At 29.5% G+C, this 16,697-nt stretch overlaps 7 protein-coding genes across 7 annotated transcripts, besides 1 other annotated feature; 4 read left to right on the top strand and 3 right to left on the bottom strand. All coding sequences in view use genetic code 12, as the record gives it.

Annotated features, from left to right (window-relative positions):
- Positions 1-2,692: 2,692 nt before the first annotated feature.
- Positions 2,693-4,150, bottom strand: CD36_52910 (GPI transamidase subunit, putative; the record flags this gene model as incomplete). Its single annotated transcript, XM_002420546.1, has 1 exon — positions 2,693-4,150. The coding sequence occupies one exon, from the start codon at positions 4,148-4,150 to the stop codon at positions 2,693-2,695; it is 1,458 nt and encodes a 485-aa protein (XP_002420591.1).
- Positions 4,151-4,478: 328 nt separating this feature from the next.
- Positions 4,479-4,959, top strand: CD36_52900 (small nuclear ribonucleoprotein, putative; the record flags this gene model as incomplete). Its single annotated transcript, XM_002420545.1, has 2 exons — positions 4,479-4,487; positions 4,573-4,959. The coding sequence occupies 2 exons, from the start codon at positions 4,479-4,481 to the stop codon at positions 4,957-4,959; spliced, it is 396 nt and encodes a 131-aa protein (XP_002420590.1).
- Positions 4,960-5,610: 651 nt separating this feature from the next.
- CD36_52890 (conserved hypothetical protein) lies at positions 5,611-6,615 on the top strand (the record flags this gene model as incomplete). Its single annotated transcript, XM_002420544.1, has 1 exon — positions 5,611-6,615. The coding sequence occupies one exon, from the start codon at positions 5,611-5,613 to the stop codon at positions 6,613-6,615; it is 1,005 nt and encodes a 334-aa protein (XP_002420589.1).
- A 151-nt stretch (positions 6,616-6,766) lies between these two features.
- On the bottom strand, positions 6,767-8,080 carry CD36_52880 (AAA ATPase involved in endosome to vacuole transport, putative; the record flags this gene model as incomplete). Its single annotated transcript, XM_002420543.1, has 1 exon — positions 6,767-8,080. One exon carries the CDS (start codon positions 8,078-8,080, stop codon positions 6,767-6,769), a length of 1,314 nt encoding a protein of 437 aa, XP_002420588.1.
- A 1,655-nt stretch (positions 8,081-9,735) lies between these two features.
- On the top strand, positions 9,736-11,802 carry CD36_52870 (transporter of the Major Facilitator Superfamily (MFS), putative; the record flags this gene model as incomplete). Its single annotated transcript, XM_002420542.1, has 1 exon — positions 9,736-11,802. One exon carries the CDS (start codon positions 9,736-9,738, stop codon positions 11,800-11,802), a length of 2,067 nt encoding a protein of 688 aa, XP_002420587.1.
- Positions 11,803-12,113: 311 nt separating this feature from the next.
- On the bottom strand, positions 12,114-12,791 carry CD36_52860 (40S ribosomal protein S5; the record flags this gene model as incomplete). Its single annotated transcript, XM_002420541.1, has 1 exon — positions 12,114-12,791. The coding sequence occupies one exon, from the start codon at positions 12,789-12,791 to the stop codon at positions 12,114-12,116; it is 678 nt and encodes a 225-aa protein (XP_002420586.1).
- A 1,978-nt stretch (positions 12,792-14,769) lies between these two features.
- On the top strand, positions 14,770-16,305 carry CD36_52840 (high-affinity nicotinic acid transporter, putative; the record flags this gene model as incomplete). The annotated part of the gene is made up of 1 exon (XM_002420540.1): positions 14,770-16,305. One exon carries the CDS (start codon positions 14,770-14,772, stop codon positions 16,303-16,305), a length of 1,536 nt encoding a protein of 511 aa, XP_002420585.1.
- A 184-nt stretch (positions 16,306-16,489) lies between these two features.
- Positions 16,490-16,697: part of a mobile genetic element (two inverted LTRs flanking remnants of ORFs and PBS) that runs on past the window's edge.

Here is a 16,697-nt window from a genome sequence, read left to right as displayed (position 1 = left end):
GCAAACTTAAAAGAATATAAAAAGAAATATTTGATGCCTCGGATAATGAATAATGAATAATGAATAACAACTAGTAATTATTATTATTATTATTTAATAATGAAAAACAACAACTTGACTAACAACTAACAAAAAAGCGGAGTCGAGAGAAAAGAAATCAATACCAACTTTCTTTTTAATAAACACTTTAAACTAACAATAACAGGAAAGAAGAAGTAGGAAGAGGAAAAGGAAGAGGAAGAGGGGAGGGAGGGAAGGACATCCTATTAACAATCAAAAAAAAAGCTTGAATTTTCAATACTTATTGTTGTTGTTAATATGCTTTTTTTCTTCTTCTTCTTCTTTCTCTTCTCCTTTCTCTTCTCCTCTTTCCTGTTGATGTTGTTAGTTAGTTAGTTGTTTAATAATATCTCAAACAAAAATCATCATCATCATCATCATCATCATCATCATCATCATCATCATCTCCAATCCAACCAATCAACCTATCAACAACCTTTTTTTTTTTTTCTTTCTTTAGCTTCTTCTTCTTCTTCTTCTTCTTGTTTTTTTTTTTTTTTTTTTTTCGGAGTTTTTTTTTTTTAATTTTTACCCCATTGTGCATACTCATACTTTTATTTTTTTTTTTTGTTTTTTTTTTTTTCCGACAGAAAGTAGAAAAAACATCCCTTAATCCGAAGTGACTCAATTTTTTCTTTTTCTTTTTCTTTTTCTTCTTTTTACTTGGTCTTGTGGTCTTGTGATCTTGTGATCTTGTGGTCGGAGTAAACATTAATCAATAACTCTTTTAATGATACCTAACACAAACAATTTTGTTATTAGTTCCTAATAGTATAATAATAATATTAATTCAGGTGCATAAATTATTATGATTATTATTGTTGTTGTTGTTGTTGTTGACATATCCTCGGAGTTTGATATTTATTCAAAATTACATTCATTTGTTATCGGGGAAAAAAAGAGAGAGAATGTAATATTATACGTTTATCTGATACAGCCAATCAATCAATTGGTATAACCGCGCTATCAACCAACCAACCCCCCGCCTTGTTGCCCCACCACCACCATCACTAGCAACCACCACAACTACCACAGTTGCCCTTTCTCTCTGTTTTTCTGTCTTTTTCCCCCATTTCGTTATTATACACAATATGGAAAAGCAAGAAATGGCTTCAATTTGTTTGTTTAGTAATAATGATAATGAATGGTGATGTCAGAAAACAACAACAACAACAGCAGCAGCAACAACAAGAAGAAATGTCACACCGGAAGGAATTTAAAACCAAAAAAAAAAAAAAGCCTTGTTGTTTTTCAAATAAGTCAATAAAACTGAAAAATGAAAAAAAAAAAAAAAAAAAAGCAAGTTCCTCAACAGATGTGGGGGGGGGGGGGAGGGATTTTAAAAATATTGAATCACATGAATCTAATAGATAAGATACAAAAATATATTACCTCTTCTTCTGCTTCTTCTGCTTCTTCTACTTCTTCTTATTTAGTACTTTGTTAGTTATCGATTAAAAAAAAAAAAATAGAATAGATATGGAATTTTTCAAATCATCATCATCATCATCATCATCATCATCAGCATTATTGTTGTTGTTGTTGTTGTTGTTGTTGTTGTTGTTGTTGTTGTTGTTGTTGTTGTTGTTTCCTGTAGTTGTTTCATTTATTTTGCTTATATTATAAATGGAACTTAAAAAAAAAAAAAAAAAAAAAATTCTATAATACCTCGGACGAATTAAATTCAATATGTTTTGAGGAATTTACTTACTATCATCATCATCATCTATTGGTTTATTAGTAACAAAATAATTTTTCTTCTTCTTTTTTTTTTTGAAGTTGAACTTGAACTTGAAGATGATGATAAATTTAATGGATGAATGGATGCTATATATATATATATTATTAGATGCAAAAAGAAACCTGAAACCAAAAACAGTTTCCTAACTTAGTGGGGTAAATCTCTAATTTTCTTTTTTGGGGTCTTGTTGTAACAGCCCCACTATTGTTTTGTTTTATCCGTAACTTGCATATTAACTCCTCATAACTCCTCCTCATAACTCCTCATAACCCCCCATACTATATATTATATGTATTTACGACTACTACTACTACTACTACTACTACTACTAAATGCCTAACTAACTAACTAACTAACGAAGATTTCATTTTTGGTGTATAATTGAGAATTAAAAGTTAGACAAGTAATAGTTAGACAAGTAATAGTTATAAATAACTCACATAGTGTGTGTTATAGAATGATCAGTATCAATAATATATTTGTTGATATTCAGAATAAACATTAATATCACTAAACAGTTTGAAAGGAAAACGGTAGGAAATTCTTAAATAGATAGATTTAAGAACCTATATTTTATTATTATCTACATCATCCTTTATAAAGATAAAGATTATGATTATGATTAAATTTTTTTTTTTTTGGAAGTCAATAAATCCACACTTAATTTTACAGATAACAAGGAGTTAGAGGGGGGAGAAGGAGTTAGAGGGGGGGGAGGTAATTGAAAGAAGAAAAATCAATAACATGTAATGATATTAATTTCTTATACTTTTTATTTAAACCACAATTTTGATATTTCTAACTTTCAAATATAAGTTACCTATAAATCTGGAGATAATATTATAATATTATGCATATTTTTTTTTTTTTTATGGGAGGACACATTCATTATTATATTTGTGCTAAACTAATACCATCATTCATATCAATTTCAATTTCATTATCAATATAATAATCTAAAGTCAATTTTGTCCAAATTAAATCCATTAAAATTAATCCATGAATACTACCCCAAATTAAAGTAATACTATAAAAAAAATTAGCATTCCCTGTACCTAAAACAATCCAAATATAATAAAATATTGGTGCCAATAATAATCCAATAATTAATATTATTCCGATAATATTTTTCAATTTACAATATTGAATAATAGTATTATTTAAAATTGGTAATAATGATAATATTAATCCTAAATCTCCAAGAATTGGATATGGTTTAATAAATGAAATCCAACAAAGACATAAAATTATTGCTAAAAATGAATCACCAATTGGTAAAAAAAATTTATTATTATTATTGTTTTTGTATTGGAAAAATCTAATGGTGAATGGTAATATAAAAATCCAAGTATAAATATTGAAAACAATTAAATAAAATGATGAATAATTTTCAAACATTTCAATAAAAATATACCACCATAATCCTATATTAGGTCTTGGATTTTTAAATAATATAATTGTTAAATATACATTATCTAAAAATTCCCAACTTGCAGTAATTATAAATGATATCATAATTAATAATATTTCACAAATTAAAAAAATTGCTAATCCTTCAACATATAATTTCATAATCAAATCTTTAACATTCTTTTTTGGTGGTTGTTGTTGTTGTTGTTGTTGTTGTTGTTGCAAGTTAGTTTTATCTCTAATGATGACATGACCTAATGCTAATATACTAGGTAATAAATAAATTGGACTATAAGAAAGATAACTAGCAATAGCTAAAGAAATCATTGAACGAGAAATATTTTCATATTGAATAATTTGTATAATACTTTCAATTATGAAATACCAACTGAAAATAATACTTGAATGACTTAAATTAGTTAAAATAATTAATGGATTAAATAAATAAAAACAACCAATTAAATAATCATCAAATTTTCCCAATGAATTTTTTTGTAGTTCTTCTTCTTCTTCTTCTACTTCTACTTCTTCTTCTTCTTTTTTCTTATTCCTCTTTTGTTGTCGTTTTTGTTGTTGATAATTATTATACCATCGATTAATTATAATGATTTTATAAGCAATTATTAAATCAATTATAGTATATAATAAATCATATCCAATTTTATTTAAATTATTATCCATATTTAATTCATTAATATTACCTAAAAATGATAATAAAATTATTAAAATTGGTGGTGAATGATTAATTCCTCCATTATATAATTCAATATTATGGAAAAAATAAAAAATTGATTCTTGAATTGATTTAAAACTAGTTATTGGTGTTGATAATAATATTGATGAATCTAATATTGATGTTAATTGAGGGAAAATTATTGTTGGTAATAAAAATCGAATTAATCCACCAATTATAAATACTCGAATTGTTGATTTATCCATATTTAAAGTATATATATATATATATATATATATGATGTTTTGATTTTCTAGGGGAAGTGTGGGGGGGGATGCAGAAGATGGTGTTTGAACTTTTGATGAAGAAAGGGATGTAGAGTTTGTTGTTGTTTGTTGTTGTTTGTTGTTGTTGTTTGTTGATAATTTTTCAACAACACGAAAAGAAACAGTGAAAAGAAGAAGAACAAGAAGAAGAAGAAGAAGAAAAAAAAAATTCTTTACATTTTTTTACACACACACACATAATACTTACCTCCTCCTCCTCCTTCAATCTCATCTATCAACCAACAACTATCAACACACATCTAATATCATGTCAAATGTATGTATACAATACTATTTTATTATATTCAATAACTCGTTATACTTGAATTCTATACTAACAAGGTACCTTATATTTATTTTAGTTCCAACCAATCAATCCAACACCATTTTTAAAATCATTAATAGGTAAATCCATTATAGTTCGATTAAAATGGAATAAAACTCAATATAAAGGTATATTAATATCAATTGATAATTATATGAATCTACAATTAGATCAAACTTATGAAATAATATCCGATGATATAAATACAACTAAAGAAGAATTGATTGGAGAAATTTTTATTAGATGTAATAATGTATTATTTATTCGTGAATATAAAGAAATAGAACAACAAAATCAACAAACAGATTCAAAGCCAATAGAAAATGATGATAATAATAATAATAATGGAAATATAAATGAAGAAGAAAATGTGGAAGATGAAAAAGTTACAAATAATGAAGATATTGAGATTGATAAGGAATAAATTTCATTTTCAACAACAAAGTCCCGAGAATATGCAACACTGGGGAGGGGGGGGGAGGGGGGGGGTCGAGAGAAAGTTGTACTTAATATAGGTTATTTGAGGATGAGTTATTACATATCCTTACAATATATGTTATACTAATAGTTTTTTACTTCCACCCTTCCCCCCCCTTCCCTCCTATGTCAAAATTATATAATGATTATTTTGTATTATTATTGAAACAAAAATGTTCACATATTGTTTGCAACAACTATATAAAATGGAAGATTCTTGTATGTTTTGTAGTTGATCAACTTACAAGTTAGTTCGTCTTCTTCTTTTTCTTCTGCCATCTGTAGCTTATAAGTTTTTGTACAAAAGACATAAACCTCAAAAGAATTAGAAGTAGTAGTAGTAGTAAAATAAAGGCTAAAACTAGATAATTGTCTTTTAATCTTTTCCCTTAAGTGTGATTGTATATACCTTTTCTCCCTTTATAAGAGGATGTCCAAATTCTCATTCTGTTGTGTTGTGATGTGGTTTGTGCTGAGGAGACAAAAACTAATCAACAAAACAAAATAGAGAATGAAATTATTGATGAAAAAAAAAAAAAACAAAAAACTCCAACAAACCACCAAAAGATTGAAAACAAACTTATTCACACATTCACTTATGATGACTGAACCAGAAGTTGCACCATATGGAGGATTTTTAATAAAATCATTAGAAGATGAATCAGAAAATTTGAAACAATTACAACAACAATCAATAGAAATCACTACTAATCAAGGAACTATTGAAATCATTCGACCTGAAGCCATTAAAATCATTGGTGTTGATAATTTATCAACTAATGATATACAAAATTATATTGATTATTATATTAATTATATTACCACTATAATAAATCCTGAAACTAATGAATTAAAATATGAATTAATTCCATTTGATCAACTGATTGAATTTAAAATTGAATGGATTGATGATAATTCTGTTAATATAGTTTTCCAAACTATTAATGATTGTTATAAAAGTTTCCAAAAAATTAGTGAATCACCAATATTAGAAAAATTAGGTTCACAAGAATATATTAATCAAAGTATAATTGAACGGAAAGGGAAATCATATAATCCAATAATTGATTTTAAAAAACATCAAAATTTGGCTAATAGATTAAAATTGGCAAATGAAGCAACTAATAATAATAATAATAATCAAATAAAAGTTGAAGATGCCGGTGATATGGAAGAAGATGAAGTGTTTGTAGAATTAATTATTCGTCAATCATTTCAACTGGATAGAAAAATTAAAAATGCATCACAATATTCTCGATATTATTTGATTCATGGAGAACCAGAAAGAAGATCACGACCACGGAAACATCTTGATCCTCAAAGAAGAAATAAATATCCTGCTGGTTATAGATCAAGAAAAAACAATAATGATAATAATATTGGTGATGATCAAGAAGATTTATTTGCTGATAAATTAAAGGGAGAAAGAAAAAGTAGAAGTGATAATAGAAATGTTAATGAAGATCACAATCATGGCAACGACGATGGCAACGATGATTATGATGATGATTTATTTGCTGATAAATTGAAACAATCTAAAAGAGATAGATCAAGATCACCAATGAGAATTGATAATGAAGATATATCATATAGACAAAGATGAAAATAAAAAAAAAAAAAAAGCCTTTTCGTTTCAATTTGTAATATTACTTGTTTAGATTTTATTGTATATTTTTTTTTTTTTTAATGCCCAAAAAAAAAAAAAAAGGGGGCCCATAGACCTAGTACTATAAAAACATGCTCCAATACATTCTCTAATTACCTTCTTGACCAAAATCTTCAGTAAATTTAACATGTTGAGCAATATCTGCTTCATTAACTGTTGGTCGATTATTTTTAATTGCTTTTATAAAATCTTTGATTGTTAATGGAGGTTCTTTTAATTCATCAGTACCAAGATCCATCCAATTCATTTCTTGAGCTCCTTCATCTCCAGGAGAACAAGGAGTCAATTTTTCTTTCCCATCAATTTCATCAATCACTGGTTTAAAATGAGTAGCTTGTTGAATTTTACGAATTGGTTGCATTAATGCATCCCTTACCACAACAGCAATATCATGACCTGAATATCCATCAGTCATTTCTGCTAATATTCGATAATCATGTGGAGTACATTCACAAGGCACTTCCCCAATATTTATTTCAAACATTCTTGTTCTTGCTTCAACATCAGGTAAAGCAATATAAATTCTTCGTTCAAATCTTCTTCTAACTGCAGCATCTAATTGCCAAGGAATATTAGTAGCTCCTAATACCAAAACTCCTTGAGAATCATTACCAACTCCATTCATTTGTACTAATAATTCAGTTTTTATTCTTCTTGAAGCTTCACTTTCACCTTCTCCTCGAGGTCCACAAAGAGCATCAACTTCATCAATAAATATAATCGATGGTTTATTTTCTCTTGCCATAGTAAATAATTGTTTCACTAATCTTTCTGATTCTCCCATCCATTTAGAAACTAAATCCGATGATGATACACTGAAAAATGTCGAATTAGCTTCAGTGGCTACTGCTTTAGCTAAATATGATTTACCAGTTCCTGGTGGTCCATATAATAATATTCCTGATGTTGGTTTTCTATTACCAACAAATAATTGTGGGAATTTCACCGGTAATATAACTGCTTCTTTTAATGCTTCTTTAGCCCCATCTAATCCAGCAATATCTGACCATTTAACATTTGGTTTTTCCAGAAGAATGGCTCCAGCTAATGCTCCACGTAATTTCTTAGTATCAGCATCATCATTATCATCTCCATCTCCATTACTATTAGATTTTTTCGCCTTGGTTGATCCATTCACTGAACTTTCTGCCGTTGATTTATTTTGTGCTTGCTTTTCTAAATGATCTTTTAATTGTTCAGCTCGAGTTAAATATTCTGTAAATTTACTTTTCACTAATTCTTTAGATTTAGGATTTTTCTCATATTTTATTGCCAACATTAAATAATCTAATCCATTATAATATAATTTATAAGCTTCTTCATATCGAGTAGCCGTATCGGCATCAATAGCTTTTTGTACTAGATCTATCCCTTTAGATAAAAAATCAGATGCTCCTGACATGTTAGAAGTATTGAATATTGATAAATATATCAGTCACTATGACTTGTGATAATAGTAGTGGTGGCGTTATTAAATGTTTGATTAGCAATTGATTTTAGTTGGGAAAAGAAAAAAAAACAAAAAGCTCCTCCATATAATATTGGTTATCATGAATTCCCAACATCTATTGAAAATTGCATTGCATTGTCACCAAAAAAAAAAAAAAAAAAAGAGAATAAGAAAGTCGTGTAGATGTTATCAGATTCTATTGAGTATTTAGTGGCTATTGCTACCATATGTAAGTATTAATTTGAGTCAAGGGTTGATGGGTTCTAATGTTTATTTGGGAATAATATCATCAATAACTAGTAGCAATTAATTTATAATAATACTGATAAACAACCTTTCTTTCCAGAAATTACTAGAACTTTAAGTGAGCAAAGAAATCTTTTCTACAACAACATCAGTACAGGAAATGTAATTCCCACCAAAATTGAATCGTTTAAACTCCAAGATTAACTAAGATTGTATTCCGTGGCTTTATATATACATTTGCCAACCCCTCATTTAAGAAGAAACATATTCCCCGTCCTGAATAAGTGGTTTGAAGTTTTGTTTTGTTTTGTTTTTTTTTTTTCTTTCTTTATCACTTTTTTTTATAGCCGGAGATTGAAATCTCCAGATAATTCCGCGTTGTAAATTAATTCCCTCACAGTGTGTTTAAACAAACACCATATAGATGCAAAAAGAACAAACTCTCTGTTGAAATAACTGATTATAATTAATTAATGATAATATTTGCAATTAATATTACATGTTGATATTAAATGAAATTTTGAAAAAAACTAGACTGAAAGAATTTAGTCATACTAATATTCAGTTCATCTTTTCTAACCGGGATAAAAGTTTTGCCGGCAACACACACAAAATATAGTGAGTATAATCTGGAACGACAAAAACTATCAGTTTTTATGCAAAGTTATGCTACTACTATTGACTCATTAATGGGGTATACATATCCTTTTCTTAATAAATATCTACCCTTAATTTTTTTTTTTCTCATATTGTACAAGATATTATAAAGAGTCATAGGCAAGGTTATGATGTTTAGTGTGGAGTGGGGGTGGGGGTGGTAGTTGGTTGGTCGGTTGGTTGGTTGGTTTCGGGTAGACGATGCCGTTAAAATTTTATTTGTCAGCGCGGCTTAGTAAATCTATTATCGTTGTAATTTTGGGACAGAATGTACGTCGGCTTTGTTTTTAATTTTTTTTTTTTTTTTGCTTACTTATTCTTCAAATCACCAAAAACTTGTTAATTTGACACACACACACACACACAACTTAACAATTGAAACAATAAACCCAAATGAAGAAGATGATGGCCAATAAAACAATATATATATATATGTCATTCTTTTTCCTCTTTCTATTTTCTTCTTCTTATTCCTTTCATCTTCTATTGGAATACATTAAACCTTATATTTGCCAAGCATTAAACAACAACCTTGATATTTAGTTTTGTTTTCAGTCCGAGGAGGAAGATATTGATTATTATAAGAATTATAATCACAAGCCACATTATTAAAACTACAACTCCAGCTTTTGCATTTCTTGTTCTACTTCTTTTTTCTTCTTTTTTTTTTTTTTTCATTGACAACAACATAAACCTAACCGAAAATGGCTCATACACCAGAAGAAGCAGAAGAAGAAAATGGTCCAACTAAATCAAGCATTTCTTCTGATATGTCTCATGATGATGATGATGATGATGATGATGGACTAGAAGATGTGGAAGAAATAAATACAAATCAAGTAGAAGAATATCAAATTCATCCAATACAATCCCAACAAACCACATATTCTAGACTTTCACGAACAAGAACTAATCATTCCGAACTTTCACGAATAATTAGTGGGATTAAAGATGATCAACAAATTGATGAACAAAATAAAAATAATTATAAACAAACTGGTGATGCTGAATATATTTTAACCAATGAAATAGATCGAGTAACAACAAATATTATTGATTCTCGTCAACATTCAACCACTGATTTAGAACTGCAGCGACGTCATTTACATTTACAACAACAACAACAACAACAACAAGAATTGAATGAAAATTCAAAACCATCATCAAGAAGTTCACCAATTAGTGGTGATTCACAAAGAGATAATTTATCAATAAATGAAGAAAAGAAAAAAGATTTTGTTGACGATGAGGATGAAGATGAAGAAAAGGAGAAGGATTCAGATTATAAACCAGATGGTGGGATGGCTTGGATAATGGCAATTTGTGCCATGATGGCAATGTTTTCCACTTGGGGTGCTAATTCAGGTTATGGGGTTTTTTTAAATTATTATCTTGAAAGTAATACTTTCCCTGAAGCTACTAAATATGATTATGCTTTAATTGGAGGAATTGTGGTATTTATGGCTAATATTTTATCACCATTAAGTGCTTTATTATATAAAATGTTGGGATTTAAATTTGTTTGTTGTCTTGGAATTGTTTTCCAAACTCTTGGTTGGATTTGTGCTTCATTTGCTAAAAAAATTTGGCATTTATATTTAACTCAAGGAGTTTCCGTTGGGATATCATTCCTGTTGATTTTTATACCAGCAACTTTGGTATTACCTACTTGGTTTGAAAAAAAAAAGGCAACATCAATGGGTATTTGTGTTTCTGGTGCTGGATTAGGAGGATTGATTTTTTCTTTAAGTGTTAATAAAGTCATTCAAGACACTGGAGATCAAAGATGGGCTTTAAGAATGGTTGGATTTGTCACTTTATTTTCTACTTTACTTAGTGCATTAATCATGAGACCTCGTAATTATAAACAACCCCCACTTAAAGAAAGTTTGAGTAAAACTTTTATAATTGAAAGTATCAAAGCTATCTTTGATGTTCATGTATTTAAAAATCGAGGAATAATTTTAATAGCTCTTTGGTTTTCAATTGCTCTTATTGGATATATCTTGATGTTGTTTACCATGTCATCGTATGCTACTTCAGTGGGTCTTTCACATTATCAAGGGTCAATTTTGACATCAGTTATGAATGCTGCTCAAATGGTGGGACGTCCTAGTATGGGTCTCACGGCTGATAGAATCGGACGAGCAAATTTTACTACCAGTGCATGTTTGGTAATTACCATATTACTTTATGCCTTTTGGATTAATGCCACAACATTTGGTTCTTTGATTGCCTTTGTAGTTATTGTTGGGTTATTGATTGGAGTTGGTTCCTCTTTAGCTCAACCATTAGCTGCTGATGTTTTAGATCCTCATATGGAACAAATGCCAGCAGCATGGTCAGGTATTAATATAACTGTGTCATTCTTTTGTCTTGTGTCTGAAGTAATAGCCCTTGCATTGGTAGTTCCTGGTTCTAAAAGACCTTATTTGCATACACAGATATTTGCTGGTGCTTGCTTTTTCGCTTGTTTCTTGTTAATGATATTGATTCGAGAATTTTTAATTAAAAAACAATTGACTTTAAGATTGGAATTTACAAAGAATAAATTACTTGAAATTTCTGGAACTACCAAAGGAGGTTATTTAAGATGTCAAGATAATGAACAACATGTTAAAAAAGATGGTGAAAAAGAACAGGAAGAAGAGGAAGAAGAAGAAGAAGAAGAAGAATCAATCTTAATAGAACGAGTAGAAAGATATGAGAATTTGTTAAACAACACTTTGACTGGGTTCTTTATTCGTGCTTTATATCCCATCAAAGTTTAAAACAAAGGCATATAGAATAGGCTATCTTATAGATCAAGAGACACATTTTAATATAATTATCTAATATTATGTTTAGTTGATAAATATATACATTAGTTGGATTCTATTTTTGAGGTTAAAATTACATTAATATTATCATCTTTAAGATGTTAAAACCCGTAATATATATATTAGATTGTTGGTTTTTATATTTTTTTGGTTTATTTGATTTGCAAAAAAATATGTATAAACGTAATAATGACAGTCTCCCCAAGTACTCTTCTTTCTTTCTTTCTTTTTTCTTGATTTGTGTTGGTTTGGTTTTGTTTCCCTTAACGGTTAGATTTAGCAACTCTTTCTAATTCATCCTTCTTCTTGATGGCATAAGAAGTAGAAGAACCTTTAGCAGCATTGATCAATTCTTCAGCTAAACATTCAGCAATAGTTTTGATGTTTCTGAATGAAGCTTCTCTGGCACCAATAGTCAACAAAGCAATAGCTTGGTTAACTCTTCTTAATGGAGAAACATCAACAGCTTGTCTTCTAACAGTACCAGAAGAACCAATTCTGGTGGAATCTTCTCTAGCACCAGAGTTGACAATAGCATCAACAACAACTTGGATTGGGTTTTGTTCAGTTAAAACGTGAATGATTTCTAAAGCATGTTTGACGATTCTAACAGCCTTCAATTTTTTACCATTGTTTCTACCATTCATCATCAAAGAGTTGGTTAATCTTTCAACAATTGGACATTGAGCTTTTCTGAATCTTTTAGAAGCGTATTTACCAGCAGTATGGGAAACAAAAACTGGGTTTCTGATTTGAATGTAATCGACTAATGAAACATCTTTAACTTCAACATCTTCAAAAGACCATTTGTTGAATAATTTGACTTCTCTTTGAGCTTCTTGAACATCCAATGGGATGGCAGTGGCTAATTCAACGACTTGTAATTCTTCTTGAACGACTGGTTGTTGTTCTTCTTGGTATTGTTCTTCAACGTCAGACATCTTGGGCTATTGATTAGTATCAAAGTTGAGGGGTTTAATCAAATAAAATGAAAAAGGACAAAAGTTTTCTCTATATGAAAATCACTTTTCAAGTGTAAATTTTTTTTTGTTTTTTTTTCAGGTTAGTTCTTTCTCACGTACACACCTCTACACACTACGGACGCACTTAGAATTTGGCACTGTTTTTTTTTTTTTGTCTATGTGATTTGTTTGTTAGTGAGACAACCCACACTATAGTGAGTGAGAGTGAGAGTGAGAAGAGAAAAAAAAAAAAATCTTGTGGGAAATCTCATTAACTATTGGTGCATGGATGTTTTTATATACAGTATTAGGGCTATAGCCCTAATGTGAGGTTGAATTGGTCATGTACAGGAAATGTCTACATTTTGATAAACAAAGTAAATACGTCAGCTTGGTGGTTGACAATATACCATTAGAGTGTAGGATTGTATTAATAAGACAATCTGCTTTTTGGAAATTTTATCAATCTGATTGTTTTAGAGATGTTGTTGCCGTAAACTGTTTATCAAATTGTTCACGTGATTTCAAAGCAAGTATTGGGTTCTATTTGGTTGCAAAAGAGACTTTCATAATTCCATTGAGTTGTCGAATTATTGAACTAAATGTAAACCAATATGATTAGAGAGGTAACAATTATTGATATTAATAGCCAATTCAAACATATGCAATATTATCTTTGTATGTTAATGTTTCTGGTGGCTGCTTACTTCTTCTATAGTTGAGGATGTTTGTAATTTTTCTCCTTAAGAATTTTACCCAAATTCTACTCAAATTGAAAATTTCCATAAATCTCCTTTACAAATATATAGCCAAAGTTGAAGAATAAACGGCTTAGAAACAGTTTCAAATGTATTACTTGAACAAATCAACTGTGTAAAATATCACAGTGAACAACTCCCTCAACAGATGAAAGGCTATTATTAATTATGTGAGTTTATTTCTCCCCCCATGTCCGAAACAGGCGAAATGATTTAGTGTACTTTATTTCGTATAATTTCATTACTAAATTGAAACTTAATACGAAGTTAATTATTTAGCGGTTCATCAGGTGTTTAAGCTAGAATGGTGATTAAAGAATAAACTTTTCCGAATTTCCGTTAATCGAAGTGGGAAAACAACAACTTAGATTGGTTTTATTATACCAAGAAATAAAGGATAAAACCGAGTAGGAGTTTTATATCCCCGGAATAAGTTGCCCGTTTCTTCTACTTTTTCATATAAATTAGTCATTAACACCAATTTGAAGAGTGAATATAGAATCATGCTATTATTTTCTTCTTTTTTTTTTTTTTTTTTTTTTTTTTTTCCATTAAAATTCCGAAAGTCTAATGGCGATAATAATAATTTATCCTTCATTCTTGGGTATGGTTTCCTAGGTAAGGCTTTTATTGTAATAGCAATAAGCAAGCAACACCCCTTTATTAAGATTAAGATAAAGAAAGTATCTACATCGATCTTCTCTTTCCAACTGTATACAAATGGCTTTTTCCATTTCGTAAATCACTCCGATGATGATTCGTCTAAATATAGTATGGCATCTTATTTTTATCCCAAACCGGAAAATAATTGGGTAAGGAAAAATTTTCTTTTTGTTGTTGATGTTGTTGTTGTTGTGTAGGGCGGTTTCGCAATAACAGACTAAACCCCACAAATTTAAATATATCGAATTACTCATTCCTATACCGGAGCATTTAGCCGTAATGGCTTAACAATAAACTAAAAAAAAAAAAAAAAAAACTAGTTGGTTTAGTCATAAGAAGAGTTTCATAGAGCAAGTACATATCCCAACTCCCGAAACATATAAATAGATTCATTTAGAATGTGAATTGGTTAAGAGACACTTTTTTTTAACTTCTTTATATACTTCTTCCAAAACTCTTATTGTTGCTTTAACGTGCTTTTTTGTTGTTAATAAAACCTCCTTCAAATATCAAGCAACCTTTACTTTGTTATTAACATGACAACTCTTGAAGAAGAAAAACATACGACGACAGACATGTCGAAAGATCCTGAATATGTTAGCTCCGACGATTCTTTCCCAGAACATAATATTGACAGCAAATTAGATCCAGAAACTGAAGTTGAACAATTAGCTCAAGAACTTGGAATAAATCAAAAAAAATTAATGTGGAAAATTGATCTTTGGGTGGTACCACCTTTTTGTCTTTTATATTTCCTTTCATTTTTAGATCGTGTCAATATTTCTAATGCCAATCTTTATGGGTTAACTACTGATTTGAAATTAACTGGTAATCAATATAATACCGCTTTGACAGTATTTTTCGTTCCTTATATTGTATTTGAAGTTTTAGCCAATTATTGTATAAAATTCGTCAAACCACATATTTGGTTATCGACTTTGGTTTTACTTTTCGGAGGTATTTCCATCGGGATGGGATTTGTACAAAATTTTGGTGGATTAATTGCTTGTCGATTTTTAATTGGTGTTACTGAAGCTTCTACTTTCCCATCAATCTTTTATTTATTATCAACTTATTATTCTAAAGCAGAATCTCAACGAAGATTTTCTGCCTTCTTTTCTTGTACAGCATTATCTGGTGCGGCATCAGGTGCTATTGCTTATAGAATTAATGATTTAAATATGGTACATGGATTAGAAAGTTGGAGATGGGTATTCATTATTGAAGGGGCCATAACTGCTGGTTGTGCCATTCTCTTATTTTTCATCATTGCTGATTTCCCAGAAGAATCAAGGTTTTTGAATTCTAATGAACGTACTTTTTTGAAACGTAAATTAGAAATTTTGGCCGGGACTAAATCAGCATTTGAAATCAAAAATACTTTGAAAGATGTTGGTAAATGTTTTAAAGATTGGTTAATTTGGTTACCAGCCTTGTCTTATTTTGGGTTAATTATCCCTTCATATGGTTATGCCTATTTTGCAGCCACAATTATCAAACAATTGGGTTACACGGCTGTATCAGCACAACAACATTCAGTTTACCCATGGGTATGTGCATTTGGTGTCATTAATGTTGTTGCCTTTGTGTCTGATCGTTTTAAGAAAAGATTACCATTTGCCATTGGTACTTGTATAATGGCTATAATTGGTCTTGCCATGATTTTAGGTGCAACTCATAGCCCCAATGTGCGTTATGCTGGTTGTTTCCTTACTGCTAGTGGGTTATATACCGCCATGCCTATGGTCGTTTGTTGGGCAGCCTTAAACAATGGGTCTCATATTCGAAAATCAGTTGGTACTGCTTGGCAAATTGGGTTTGGTAACATTGGTGGTATCATTGCCACATTTATATTTTTGGCCAAAGATGCTCCAGTTTATAAACCTGGGTTGGCAACTTCAATTGCTGGTGTTTGCTTTTCAATATTATGTTCCATTGCTTATTTCTTTGTTTGTTATAGAATGAACAAAATTAAGCATACTGATGCTTATAAACAAGAATTTAATGCAATGCCAGAACGTGAACAAATCAATGCTGGTGATAGAAATCCAAACTTTGTTTACTTGTATTAGATAAAACTAGGTTACTTAGATTTGACATCTATTAAAAAGTTCCCTTATATATATATATATAAACAGTTATTAATATTTATTTTATTTGATTAGTTTTATTTATGACGTTATGAAAAGTATTTAGAAGTATTGGTTCGTCTTTGCTAGTTTTTTTTTTTTAGCATAATTGATTAAAATTAACCATTGTTATAAATTAGGATCCACGATATTTGTCAAATTTCAGGTCACAGAGAGTTCGACGAGTCCTCTACCTATTTCAACTTCAACATTTGTATATTTTTTATACTACTTTTATTCTTAACAATCAACGCTTTTACATTTTATTGTTTATTTGTCACTACTGATAATATGCTACGAATGTATAGAAAGTTAGTGATTATTATCGCTTATAA

This window comes from Candida dubliniensis, chromosome 5 (genome assembly GCF_000026945.1).
Source record: "Candida dubliniensis CD36 chromosome 5, complete sequence".
In the NCBI taxonomy this organism is placed as follows: domain Eukaryota; kingdom Fungi; phylum Ascomycota; class Pichiomycetes; order Serinales; family Debaryomycetaceae; genus Candida; species Candida dubliniensis.
Note: the sequence above shows the minus strand (reverse complement) of the source record. Positions and strands in the feature narration are given on the sequence as shown.